At 30.1% G+C, this 15482-nt stretch overlaps 1 protein-coding gene across 1 annotated transcript in view; it reads left to right on the plus strand.

Annotated features, from left to right (window-relative positions):
* Positions 1 to 15482, plus strand: part of LOC115876834 — a 145792-nt gene that overhangs the window by 80321 nt on the left and 49989 nt on the right. The window contains exon 7 of the mRNA XM_030892810.1: positions 4277 to 4477. Within this exon, the coding sequence (XP_030748670.1) occupies positions 4277 to 4477 (201 nt within the window). The remainder of the gene's footprint in view (positions 1 to 4276; positions 4478 to 15482) is intronic.

A 15482-nucleotide genomic window follows, 5' to 3' on the forward strand; every position in this document is an offset into this window, starting at 1 on the left:
GGCGACAAATAGTTTTTCCTTTTTTAGAAATTAAAGAATTTTGAACCCCTGTTTTTGTAAATGGAGACAAAATTGAATTTTTTCTTCATATTTAACATATAAAAAGTTATTAAAAATAGTAATATTAGTCATAAAACAATGAAATTGAGAGATTTAGTAGCAAATTTGATGTAGTTTTAAAGTATATACAGATTTGGTGACAAATAGTTTTTCCTTTCTTAGAAATTAAGGACATTCTATTTTGAACCGCTGTTTATTTGGTAAATGAAGAGAAAATTGCCACTTTTTAATTATTTCACATATTAAGGAAGAATGATACTAATTTTACAAAAAAAAATGAAATTGGGAAGTTTTGCAGCAAATTTTATGTAGTTTTTAAGGATATACAGATTTGACGACAAATTGTTTTTCATTTCCTAGAAACTAAAGAATTTTGAACCCCTGTTTTATAAAATGGAGAAAAAGAATTTTTTTCTAAGTATTTAACACGTTCAACAAAATAGTAATATTAGTTTTAAAACAATGAAAATGAGAAGTTTTGTAGCAAATTTTATAGAGTTTTAAAGGATATACAGATTTGGCGACAAATAGTTTTTCCTTTTTTAGAAATTAAAGAATTTTGAACCCCTGTTTTTGTAAATGGAGACAAAATTGAATTTTTTCTTCATATTTAACATATTAAAAAGTTATTAAAAACAGTAATATTAGCCATAAAACAATGAAATTGAGAGATTTAGTAGCAAATTTGATGTAGTTTTAAAGTATATACAGATTTGGTGACAAATAGTTTTTCCTTTCTTAGAAATTAAGGTATTTTGAACCGCTGTTTTTTTGGTAAATGAAGAGAAAATTGCCACTTTTTAATTATTTCACATATTAAGGAAGAAGGATACTAATTTTACCAAAAAAAATGAAATTGGGAAGTTTTGCAGCAAATTTTATGTAGTTTTTAAGGATATACAGATTTGACGACAAATTGTTTTTCATTTCTTAGAAACTAAAGAATTTTGAACCCCTGTTTTTATAAATGGAGAAAGAAATTTTTTTTCTACGTATTTAACATGTTCAGCAAAATAGTAATATTAGTTTTAAAACAATGAAAATGAGAAGTTTTGTAGCAAATTTTATAGAGTTTTAAAGGATATACAGATTTGGCGACAAATAGTTTTTCCTTTTTTAGAAATTAAAGAATTTTGAACCCCTGTTTTTGTAAATGGAGAAAAAAATTTCTTCATATTTAACATATTAAAAAGTTATTAAAAATAGTAATATTAGTCATAAAACAATGAAATTGAGAGGTTTAGTAGCAAATTTGATGTAGTTTTAAAGGATATACAGATTTGGTGACAAATAGTTTTTCCTTTCTTAGAAATTAATGTATTTTGAACCGCTGTTTTTTTTGGTAAATGAAGAGAAAATCGACACATTTTAATTATTTCACATATTAAGGAAGAAGGATACTAATTTTACCAAAAAAAAATGAAATTGGGAAGTTTTGCAGCAAATTTTATGTAGTTTTTAAGGTTAGCCAGATTTGATGTCAAAGAATTTTGCTTCCTTAAAAATACAAGAATTTTGCAGCCCTGTTATATAAAAAAGCCAAACCTAAAGTGTATTTTTTCGATAGAATGATATTAAATATTTTTTCAAAAGACCCGCCGAACATCTAATGCAAATTTCTTTCCGGTGACTTTGTTCTAATTTTCATTTTTAGACCGACTGCCCGTGATTCAGATATAAATTTAGATACTGGTTGCATCAAGTTGCAAAGCCTCAAAATTTCTTTATACTACCCGTGTTTATATTTGCAACGCAGCCTGTAGTAGACTCAGTTAATTTATTATCGGATTAATTTCTACAAAAATTCGACATGTTAATTCCAATTAGTCTACTACAAAATTGAGTTCGTTTATTTTTGTTCAGTTTATTAAAGTCTTTTTCTTAGTTGTGTTTACTCCAGACTTGTAAATAGTAAACCAACAACAGATCTTTGTTTTTATTCTGTTATTCATAGGCTAACAACAAAAAAAACCTATGTATATTTTAAACTGCACTTAGTGTTTCAATTCTCAGGAAATTAACACCCATTTCATTTTTTAATTTTTCTTATAAAAGGGTTTTGTTGTTTACAAACTTTTAAACAAATATTAATATAGTAAACAGTTTAATCTAACAGCAGAAAAGAGCTATGGATCAAAACTAATATTTAAAAATTGTAATAACATATGGCAGTAGCTAATATACTCTGAAAGGAAGTGAATATACTGCATATTACTAGACACATATGTAAATAGATGCATGTATTTATGTAGTGCTACATACTGTGAGTTAGACTTTATTACATGCCGTTGAAGTCATCAGGAATTTTTTGTCCATACACATGTTGAGCGGATCTGCTTTGTAGTGTGGTTAAAAGTTGACGCTTAAATCGGTGAAAGTTTTGTTTTAAACAAGAGGTTTTTTTATTATCGGTTTTTATAATTCCTAACACAAGCACTGCAGTATTCTTAGATAGTTCGTTGACCGGAAATGCTAATTTAATATCTATAAGTAATTATGTAAATCTATATGCTAATTAACGTAAAACAGCTCTTTTCAGGTACATATTAAGTCATTTGATGACTGTCAAAAGGTAAATTGAATTATCTAATATATGCTAATGGATTATCAACACGACCATACCTTTTTTTATTTTGTGTGATGATTGATGTGTAATATTCAGTTTATAAAAATAAAAGAATTAAAATAAATTTTCTAGGACTTTCAGCAAGTGTAAATTCAATTATCATTATTTGTTTACAAAAGTGTTCAAAACCTCCGCAAAATTAGTCTAAAGTTTATACTAGCAACGGTTGTTAATATTAATTTCACAATCTATGCGCAAGGAAAAATATACGAGTATCCAAATATAGACTCCACTAAAAATGTGGTCTAATTGAACATCCTTTGACATATTGTTTGTTGCTTTTGTAAATTGTACACGATCCTACATATTTTGTGTAGGAAATCGATGGATACAAATATTATGAAATTTAGCAAACACATTTCGCAGATTGTGGCATTCTGTTTGTTCCTTAAAGGTTCACAATTATTTAAGAATATTAATTAATGTCCTAGATTTTAGACGTTAAAGAATAAATTTTGCCAAGTATAGTGTTTGGTGTGTAATTTATATCACATTTAATGGTTTAAATGGTATATTAAAATTATTTGATCCAAAAGGAATTAGCTATATTTTTAGTAAGTATTTATGGTAGATATATATCATCCAAGCCTGACAACATAATGAATGTCCCTAGTTAAAAAAAGAATAGGCTACGTTTAACTAAAATCGATATATTTTATGCTGTACTTTGAATCTAACAAATCTATATATCGACATAGCAATTATTTAAGTAACAATACCATTGAAACAATGTGAAAATAAAATATCCAAGTTGCTGTAAAATAGCTCGAACATTTTCACGCAGAATTAAAGAACTTCAACAATACACCAAGTAATTACTTTCATTTCTAATAAATATTAAACAGATGATGCTTTATTATTACACTCAGCACAACAGAACACGCATTTTAATTAGCAATTATTTAATTTTCATTATTTTTCAGACAAGAAAAATGCATTTTTAATGGAACCAACTGATGTTCCATTTTAGATGAATCGTAATTTAAGCATATCTAAGTTCTAACACCGTATTCGTTCAATTGTAGAGACCTAGATTTTAATCTGTATATTTTAAATATTTTTATGGCTTAAGCTATCTATGCCTTTGATATTATCAAAAAACCTAGCAGAATACAAGAGAAAGATGAAGGACCGTTTCTTAATAATTATCTGTTATTTTTTGTATAAAACTCTGCAATAAAACTGTCTAAATAATGTTTTAAAGATTGTGGCGTGTTTACTTGATAATATTTTTATCGATGTGATATTTTGGGAGATAAGTCTTCCACTGAATGTACTGTGGAATTTCTGTTGAGTGACTCTCACATAGAAAAGAAATAGTTCTTACCATATCTGATACATAAAAATTAAAATAACGTTGACTAGATTGACCATAAAAGCGTGTTATTTCTTCTGCAGTGATACCACCAGATGGTTAAACTGAGCTAATAATATATAACTATGAATATTCATATATAACGCTCTGAAAATCAAAGGCATTTCTTTGATTTTGTCCCTAGGGTTTGTGAAACCGTTTGAGAACTTAATAATAGCAATGATCTTGCAGCAAGTGGGCTAAAAAACGGAGATTTATTTTTTTTATTGTTCCAGGTGCTACACCGTGATATTGAAAATCACGGTAAAATCGTAGGCTCGGTTGTGAAATTGTGCAAGAGGCCCGATGCAAAATGCAACACCGCAAACGCCAGACGCATTGCGAACGGCCTTGAGCGTAGATGGCATCTCCTGTTCCTGCGATCCTTAGAATGGCAATGTTACCTGGAATCACTCTCCAAAAGACAGAGCCTTAGGGTAAGTTTGAATACCTTTATATGCAGCTAACGTGTACCAATACACACAACATTATCATTATCAAGTTTAATAACACATCATACAGTCTCAGGGCTTTGAAAAAAGCCAGTATCTGAGATGGTTTTAGAGAGGGTAGTTCACCATCTCCGATATCAGTCGTACCAAAGTTTATGGCACGAATGATTAACCACAGAATATACTAACGAAAAAGAAGCCCAAGTTCCTTGTAATAAATCGGTTCCATTTTCGTAACGCCATCTCTCGACATAGCTGACATTATAGGTTAGCCAAAGGGGTGCGGGGCCGGGGGGAATTGTAAAATACACTTTTTTATTTTAATTATTTTTATTCGCTATTTGCAATTTTATTTTTAAAACATATTATGTGAAACAATCACATAATATGTCTTAAAAATAAAATTACAAACGGAAACAAAAGGAATTAAATAATCTGAAAATCTACAAAGTTTATTGATAAAAAAGTTAGGCTATGCAAATTGATAAGTATATTAAGTATAACCTCTTTGGTATAACATTGTTAAACAAACATTAACAAATCATAACATAGAAACAATCATAGAATTAAAAAAAGTACTATTACATAAAAACAGGTGATACAATACTTCAAAATTAATTTTAACATAATATCAAAACCGAAAAATCAAACTGCAAACACAACCACACTTATCACAACAGAAATTAACACACACTTCCGGCAAATGTTAAGAAAGACTGATCATTCTGATTGGTCCTGGTCCGGTCGTAGCTCACGTCGTATTGTCGGTAAGCAAAATCCCTGTCCAAAAATTTTGACGATCAGCGCCATCATCCGTCATAATTGGGAAACTTTTGCTGGAACCATTTTTAATATTTCACTTACATGGCCCTGTGATTAACTCTCGGCGCACTCAGTGATGAGGTGTTTTGGTTCTGGTGTTTTCCCATTTTTCCCACGGAATCTGCATTCGTCGTTGTTTCTTAGCTTCAATTTACTGAGGTGTTCGTTGAGGAGACAGTGTCCTGTTAAAAACCCCGCGTGTCAATCCAAAGATTGTTCTTACTTAAATTAAGGAAAATATTTTTCTCGGTCGTAAGTTCCGAGAAACTTCTTCGAGTGTCTTAGGCTGTTGGGGGATTCCCATTTAGATGGAGTCTTCCTGGTTCTTGACTTACGCTTTAAGTTGGATTCCTCTTGGAAAGCAGAACGGTTGTGGTCCAGTTAGTGGAGTGTTCGCTCCTTTTCTAGCTAGATCGTTTGCTTTTTCATTACCTTCTATCCCTTGGTGGGCTGGCACCCAGAGTAGGAAGACTTCTTGAGGCATTCTTGGATCAATTTCGAATTGATGGTTCCTGAGTGAATTGATGTTTGACTATCGGATAAGATGGTTATTTCTTGTTTCCGAGAGTTTCTATCCACATTGATAATATCACTTGATTGAATGCCTTTTTTTCATTAAATAATATATTCTATTTTTCTTACTAAATAACATTTATAAATGATTATCGTTTTTCCAATAATGGATGTTGTTGTTTGTGCATATGAGTGAGCGCGTTGGAATGGAGTTTCAGGGGAAACAAACCATAACGTACATTTTATCAACAACAATGAACAAGCCGGTAGCATTTTTTTTAAATCTAGATTACTATAGTTCGTGAACGGGGGCTTAGGTAATAATTACAATCTCTAGAAATGAGTCGAACAAATCGTGCACGCGAGCACTCATAACAAAAACCGTGAAATTGAAATATAAAGGCTTTTTTGTTGCGTTTGGTACGGAACAATTCGAGAAAATTTCTATTCACATAATTCCGTTTATTCACCTGAAAAAAAAATATATCTATTTTTCGCTTTAGCGATGGACAATATACAGCACATCATGCTGTAAAATAAATTATTATTATATCCCAGAAATTCATTTTTTTTCCTTTTCAAAACTTCTGGCAGTGTTGTTTCAATTTTAAGTAATTGTTTATCAAAACGTGTTCGGCTAGGGAAATAATAGTAATTTTTGTGTAAAACAACGTGAAATTAGTAAATGCACTGCCTTTTCATCGTACGATTGAAATTGAAAGTATACAATCGAGTAATGACATCATGAAACTTTATTAGAAAGTACGAAACGTAGAAAACACAGGAAAAAATATTTATCGGTGTACGATCTGTGTATAAGTAAGTTCTATGGGTTTAACCCCACGCGTTCATACTTAATAATAATATTTATTGTTATTGGATAATACGTGTAATTTAATTTCCTTTTCGAATGACCTCTAGCAATCGTAAATCATTGCATTCATTCCGATTGTTATTATTCCAAGATATTGCGAAATATCGTTTTTCTTTTCAGTATTTCTGATATTTTTTCGATTGAAAAATGTTTCGTCAAATTTAAAATGTCCTATTTCTTATATTTTCATGATTTTTTTAGTAAACTGTATATAAATATATCAACTCTAATTCGTAAACTCTTATATAGAATTATTCGAAGGGTTGTTATTTTACCCTAACTTTAAAACCTCCTGTGCAATAATTTCGTAGGCATATATTCCTATAACATTATTTTTCGTCCAGAACCATGTCTCTTGAGCATTTTGTTTTTTGGATCATCTCAATACATGTCTTGGTTAATTTTTAAGAGCGAAATGAACTTGCCAACAACAATTTGCAATTTTTTAAAATTTTTCATGTTATTTTTCAATATGAATAGGCGGCTTTTGGTGAATATTGTGAATTATATACTCCTGTGAACTGCCCAGCCTTGTAAATGTACTTCCCTTGGTCCATAAAGAACAATGGGAAAAAACTCAATATGATATATGCAAGCAGTTATAGCGGTGAAGAGAGGCAATACAAAGTATTAGAGTTTTCTTTACTGTTTGTATATTTGAGTATTACAGATGTTTTCTTTAATATCGATAGTTCTATTACTCCTTTTTTTAAATTTAGTATAGAGTATCTAATGCAGCGTAATATGACGTTACGACAATAACCACCAAAGCCACCTCGCCATATTGTAAAACAACATTAAAAAGTAATAATAATTGAAAAAATTGCAAATTGTTGGTGGCAGGTTCATTTCGCTCTTAAAAATTAACCAAGGCATATGAGACAAAAAAACAAAATGCTCAGGAGACATGGTTCGGAAAATTTGCTCACAAAATTATTGCACAAGGTGTTAAGGTAAAAAACAACCATTCGATAAACCCTGTATAATAAAGCCCAATACTACAGTTTACACAAAACTGATATTAATAATTAAAGTTCATATATTTATATAAAGTTTGCCAAAAAAATCATGACAGTCATCGAACATTTCAAATTTTTTCATCTCAGTGTATAGTTAGTAGTAAGATACCTTATTTTATAATTTGGCATCCAAGTGAATAGAAGCTGAAGTTACAATTGCTGCTGCTGCTGTCAATGAACTTAATATTATGCCAAAAAAACATATTCTTCCCTTCCTTGCCAAAAATAAAAATAAATAACTTATTAAATAACTAAACAGTCCTAATTTTAAAATTATTTTACTGGAAAAAACTTCCTAATGAACAGTGCTTTCCATAAAATCAATAAAATGAAAACTATAGGAAATAATATACAGGTACTGATTTCTTTCTAAAATCGACATCTATGAAACTCTGAACCCTTCCTGGACACAAACGGTACATTGTGAGACAGGAAATTGTAGAGAGAAACAAGCCCTATAACATAGGATACAACATTTTAACGAACAGTGCTTTCCATAAAATCAATAAAATGAAAAATATAGGAAATAATATACAAGTACTGATTTCTTTCGAAAATCGACAACTATGAAACTATAAACCCTTCCTGGGCACAAACGGTATATTGTGAGACAGGAAGTTAAGTGGGAGTAGTTTCTTATTTCTAGTTTTTATCATAAAGTAGCAGGTATTCTTCGGATAATAATTTGTAACATGATAATAGAATCATTTTAAACGAAAGTGGTTCTCTTTGATGTCGAGTATTTTATTGTAGATTGATGTTACGGAAAACTAAATTGTAGGAGAGCTATCTAAATGGCATAGATAAGTTCTTGCATATTATGTTATGAAGTGTAATCGATACTTAAATGGCTTATTATTTGTTACATTGTAGCTTAAAAGTCATTTACAAAGTAGCCATCTCAGACAGGAATTTTTGCAGTATAGGTACATAATTATTATTAGTTATTTATTTTTGTCTAATAAAAATATAAATATAGTACGCAAGAGGTTCGATTCGATTAAGGCTAAAAACCATTTAGTTTAATTTCTGTTTGAAAAATGTTTATAATCAAATTGATACAGACTATTAACCTCTAATCTACAACTCCCCTTTCTGTTTTTCTCGATAATAGGCCTCAAACTGTTATTATCTAATGTCAGTTACTTCCCGTTCGTTCATACTAATCAAAAACGAATAAATTATTACAATCGATTTTAATATCGAATCGACTGTAGTTTAGGTGTTGCGTTTAACTTTCGAAACAGTCGACTAATTTAGTGTTTCGCCGAACCAAACTGCCTCTTTTTTTCCTTATTTAAATTTATTTATAGCTTGGAGTATCCACCTACTTCCGAAGGATGTAGTCTCTTCTCGGGATGTTTCTCTTAAGGTGTACTTTTCTGTGCCCTTCAGAATTTAAAAATTTAAAAAATAATGATCTTATTACGAGGTTACTGCAACAGAATTAGTTCAAATCATCACTAAAGCTAACAGTTTTTATAGTTAGTTTTTCCCTGTTACAAATGGTATTGTACAGGGTGCCAAAAAATAGTGTGATTTTACATGCAGATAAAAATAAAACAAAAAGTTCCTATGAACATATGCCCTAAAATGCTTCCCAAAGAAGTTACAGCCCTCGAAAGATTAAACAAAAATAATATATTTTGTTTATTTTTAAGAACATTGGTAAACCGTTTTTCTCGAAATTTTGTACTCTTACACACATTTTAATGCTAAAGCGAATGGCGATAGTGTAAAATTCCGTAACAACCCTGAAAAGGCACTTTCATTAGGGTAGAGAGTGGTGGTACTTCTTTTATCCGTATAGATACAGTAATTTCAACAAATAAAAATTAAATCTAGGACTCTTTTACGTAAAACTAAAAACGAATAAACAAAATATATTATTTTTATTTAACCTTTCGAGGGCTGTAAATTCTTCGGGTAGCAGTTTAGGGCATACGCCCATTGGAACTTTTTTTTTATCTGTAAAAACACCAAACAAAGTTAGATACACTAATTTTTGACACCATGTATATTTATTTTCTTTATCTAAACGGAAAAGGTCGAAGTGGTGGTATTGAAAACTAAAATAGTCCGATTCAGATTCAAGCGGAAGCCATACGAGTTAAGCCCGCTTAAAAATTAAATATAGAAACAGTAAACCCGACATTTTTGACTATTTATACTTCCTCACAGATAGCCTTAATTTATTTTTTTGTCGTCGAATACTATTATATTCAGTCCCGTAACCTCATTTTACGAAAATCCACTATAACCAACATAAGATTTTTGCACAGTTCATGTATATATAATATAAGGATAATATATATAGGAAGAGTTATATATGAATAAACTACATATCTAACCACGTGTAAGAGTTTTAAGATGTAATAAGAGAAGCGAATTCACTACTTAATCAATGCTAATTGATCAATATCTATTACCGTGAAGACATAGCAGGCTATACGTACAGGATTCATTACATATAATTTATTCTAATTGTTTTTGTAAAACTATACCATTGCATTTTCTATCATAAAATATATTATATTAAAAGTATATAAAGGTGCTTTCTTAAACAGTGACTGAATTTAAATGGACTGAAATAAACTTGTGCTACCTCTCATAAAATATAATTAAAATGCGATGTTTCAAATCGAGTTTTTAAGAAAATACAGAAAAAAATTTAATAGTGATAGGCATATTCTTGAAGTACCAAAGCCTTGAATGCTTTTATTAAAATTGTTTTGAATTTATTACTGGTAAAAAATTAATAAGGTATTAAGTGGTTCTGTTTTTTAAATTAATTTTTGTGTTTTCTGCTGTAGAATTAATTTTAAAGGTTATACTCACCTACTTATTATTAAAATTTGCTGTAGCACTACATTAAATGTACTATAACTTTTCTAATACTTAATATAGTTTTACACGTTTTTTAAGACCAATTCAATTAAAATATTTAAAATTTTAAGTATATTTTCCTTGCATCGGGTATTTGCTTAACTAATGCATGTTTCTTATGAGAAACTGAAACTCAAAATGATCTCACTAGTGCTTTATTTAACAGAGCCAATTACAAGCAGTATTAATTAAAATTCATACTAGTATTTTGACATTTCTTTGATGAATTGATTTTAAAGCGTACGCAAGGAATGGTATGACAATATTAACTAGGAATTCAGATGGATAATTTATATTAGCTGATTTATTTATTAAAGCTGAAATGGAAATGATTTTCTTTTGGTTGGCGAATCGTCATATTAATTTTCGCAAAAAATCCGAGGACATGTTTGTTTCGAAGACTTTTTGAGTTAATGAAGAAATTTATGGAATTAGAAAGCGAACAAAATAAGTCTTCCATCAATATGGTCTCATTAGAAATCGAGAAATTGGTAGTTGTAGGTTAGCATCAATCCAACAATCAACAAAATATTTTTTTGCCAATTAAAATATCTCAGTTTTTCTCGGTTTCTTTAAATCACATTCTCAAATTCTGTTCGATTCAAGACTAATAATAAATCCTGTATACTTTTACGCGATTGGGATCAGAAAAAGTACATTTCTTAAAATAATATAGCTCTAAGGGCATGTAATCGTTGCACCGATCTGCCTTAGAATTATGACTTTTAACGGAGTTAATATCAGTGAAAGTCTGCTGATTGTAATTTTATTTATTGTAGTTCCTCCCATTTAATAAATAACAACTGTACTCTCGGGAGAGACAGTCCAATTGAAAATTTGTCAAAACATTTTTTTCTTCTTAATATAAATTGCATATATACCATTCAATTTGTGTGTATATACACATGTAATTTTTAGTTAAATTATAATTGTATTTTAGTCGTAAATTATAATGAAAAATAGCAGTTTCTCTTGAGATACATTCCTAGGCGCGCGATCTTTTATTTTAAAATTAAATTTTCTTTGACTTATTGCCTTGTCCACTAAGTTTGATGTCAAACAAGAAATGATTTGAATTGATAAAGTTATTTATTCTGAGCATTTTATTCCTTTTTCATTTAAACGAAAGCGAAATTATTACAGCTTAATTTATTGCTATATGTTGATTTAAATATACATCAATTAGTGCACCCGGGGCAATTTTATTTTATAATTTATTTCGCATAGTAAAAAGTGTAAAGTATATAATTATTGTAAGGACTATCTATCAGCACGTTCTGTGATGCTGGAAGTGGAAAGAGCACAGAATAAATAGAGTGTAAAACAGAGTTGATTTCATTAATTTAATCTGAATACTATACAACCAAATACACTACTCTTGTCAAGCTTGTGGTCAATGCAGGGCATCATAAAAGCTCATTTGGTTTTAAATACATTTAGCGTAAACTATTTTTAATTTAACAAAATATTATAAAATAAATATAAATAAAACTTATTCTTTTTGTCTATATGAAAGCAAAATTATTGCAGTTTTCTTGGTTGTATGATACGAAATAAATGTATATTAGTAATGTTATGAAAATTTTATAAATGACAGTTAATTTGAGACAGGGTATGTTATTAGAGTTCAAATAAAAATAAAGCTAGAGTGCTTGGAGCTATATAATTAGCAAAGCTTTACATATTACGTTATCTTTTACTGGTGAAGTATTTTTAAAATTAATAAGGTACTCTGAAGGCGCAAAAAATTGTTGTTGGAAATTTGAAAACAGTTATGTATGGTCTAGAATAATAATAATTTTATCTGTCTATCCGTTTGAACCGTATAATTACAAGACGATGAATTATGTTTTTCGAGCACTCCTAAAATATTTTCGAGTTGCGCAAGCTTCCATTATAATCTTCACGATTCTCAGATGTGCCTCGGCATATAATTTTTTCCCTCCGAGATCTTCGATCGAGTTTGTACCAGCAATCAAACAATCTAAAATCTATTGTTTCCACAGCGTGCCTTACCTTTTGTAATCGGCAATTTTACAATCTGTTTTGTTTCCTATTAGAAATAAATATTATTCGTACCGAGCTGTTTATACCATCGCCGATATACACAGTGTCATTGTACACAAATAACTGTAAAAGCTAATTGAAGTTGTTTTAACTCAGTCGGTGGTAAATTGGCAGCGTTACTCCTTAGAAAATGGACTCTCTTGTATTTTCTTGTCTTGAAAAAATTTAGATTATATTTTTAGATTTATATCGTTCATGTTCATGCATCAGATTTAACTATTCTTCCGAAGCTTTAGGCATAGACAGAGTTCCTTATATCTAGGAACAAATATTACCAATATAACTAACTCAATCTGTGGCAAACTGGCAGCGTTACTCCTTAGAAAATGGGCCATTTCTTGTATTGTCTTGAAAAAAAATCAGATTTATATCATTCACGTTCTTGCACCAGATTTAATTATTCTTCCGAAGATTTAGGCATACAGGGAGTTCCTTCTTTCTTGGAACAAAAATTACCAATATAACTAGCTCAATTGGTAGCGTTACTCCTTAGAAAATGGATCATTTCTTGTATAGTCTTGTCTCGAAAAAATCAGATTTTATATCATTCACTTTATTGCATCAGATTTAACTATTCTTTCGATGATTTAGGCATAGAGGGAGTCCCTTCTTTTTTGGCACAAAAATTACCAATATAACTAGCTCAATTGGCAGCGTTACTCCTTAGAAAATGGACCATTTCTTGTATAGTCTTGTCTCGAAAAAATCAGATTTTATATCATTCCCTTTATTGCATCAGATTTAACTATTCTTTCGATGATTTAGGCATAGAGGGAGTCCCTTCTTTTTTGACACAAAAATTACCAATATAACTAGCTCAATTGGCAGCGTTACTCCTTAGATAATGGATCATTTCTTGTATAGTCTTGTCTCGAAAAAATCAGATTTTATATCATTCCCTTTATTGCATCAGATTTAACTATTCTTTCGATGATTTAGGCATAGAGGGAGTCCCTTCTTTTTTGACACAAAAATTACCAATATAACTAGCTCAATTGGCAGCGTCACTCCTTAGATAATGGATCATTTCTTGTATAGTCTTGTCTCGAAAAAATCAGATTTTATATCATTCCCTTTATTGCATCAGATTTAACTATTCTTTCGATGATTTAGGCATAGAGGGAGTCCCTTCTTTTTGACACAAAATTACCAATATAACTAAGCTCAATTGGCAGCGTTACTCCTTAGATAATGGATCATTTCTTGTATAGTCTTGTCTCGAAAAAATCAGATTTTATATCATTCCCTTTATTGCATCAGATTTAACTATTCTTTCGATGATTTAGGCATAGAGGGAGTCCCTTCTTTTTGACACAAAATTACCAATATAACTAGCTCAATTGGCAGCGTTACTCCTTAGAAAATGGATCATTTCTTGTATAGTCTTGTCTCGAAAAAATCAGATTTTATATCATTCCCTTTATTGCATCAGATTTAACTATTCTTTCGATGATTTAGGCATAGAGGGAGTCCCTTCTTTTTTGACACAAAAATTACCAATATAACTAGCTCAATTGGCAGCGTTACTCCTTAGAAAATGGATCATTTCTTGTATAGTCTTGTCTCGAAAAAATCAGATTTTATATCATTCACTTTATTGCATCAAATTTAGCTATTCTTTCGATGATTTAGGCATAGAGGGAGTCCCTTCTTTTTTGGAACAAAAATTACCAATATAACTAGCTCAATTGGCAGCGTTACTCCTTAGAAAATGGATCATTTCTTGTGTTGTTTTGTCTCGAAAAAATCATATTTTATATAATTCACTTTATTGCATCAGATTTAACTATTCTTCCGATGATTTAGGCATAGAGGGAGACCCTTCTTTCTTGGAACAAAATTCCCAATATAACTAGCTCAATTGGCAGCGTTACTCCTTAGAAAATGGATCATTTCTTGTGTTGTCTTGTCTCGAAAAAATCAGATTTATATCATTCACTTTCTTGCATCAGATTTAACTATTCTTACGAAGCTTTAGGCATAGAGGGAGTTCCTTATATCTTGAAACAAATATTACCAATATAGTAAATTACAATTAACACGCATGACTTATACTATTCACCCGGAAGATTGGTAAAAAGCTGTTAATTGCTGGCTGTCAGGCCTAAAGAATTGATCGTTAAAAAGCTTTTTATTATAATATTTACAGACCGTTAGGTAAACCTTACTGCATTTCTTAAGTACTGGGTATTACGTTTGCTTTGCTCCACCTTCACTCTAATCTATGGCTAAATGTGTTTTAAATCACATACCGGCTTCACATGTTTGTATTCGCCTAGATAAAGAAGCGCTGGTTCTTCACACTGGTTAGTAGTATCAGTGAATTCGTATAAGTAGAAGAAGCATAAAGCCAAACGCGTTGTTTCCCTAATAGGGCACGATGTAAAATAACAGTAAATAACTATATTTCCATTTTGGGAAAAGGTGCTATATACTATTTGCTAGATAAAGACTTCTTCGCATACTTAATATATAAAAATGCGGATTTTCGTGCCACATTTTGTACCTGATATGCTCTTGAAAACAAATGTATTTTTTATATTATTTGAAATCGACGTATTAAAATATCTTATTTCGTAAAACCGTTTCGGTATATGACTTGTTTTTTTATTTATTAATACGCTAAATATTATATTTCAATTTATAATGCGTTTTCTTTATAGAAAATATTATATATCAGGGGCTTCCTGAGGTGTAACCTCAAATTTTGCTTGTTTCCTCGTTTTTTAAGGTTTGAGTATTAAATATCAACTATTATATTTTTATATTGAATTACGTGTTGATATGTACCTAGCCGATTTTTTTTATA

This window comes from Sitophilus oryzae, unplaced genomic scaffold (assembly GCF_002938485.1).
Source record: "Sitophilus oryzae breed Bouriz unplaced genomic scaffold, Soryzae_2.0 scaffold_1440_pilon_pilon, whole genome shotgun sequence".
Classification (NCBI taxonomy): domain Eukaryota; kingdom Metazoa; phylum Arthropoda; class Insecta; order Coleoptera; family Curculionidae; genus Sitophilus; species Sitophilus oryzae.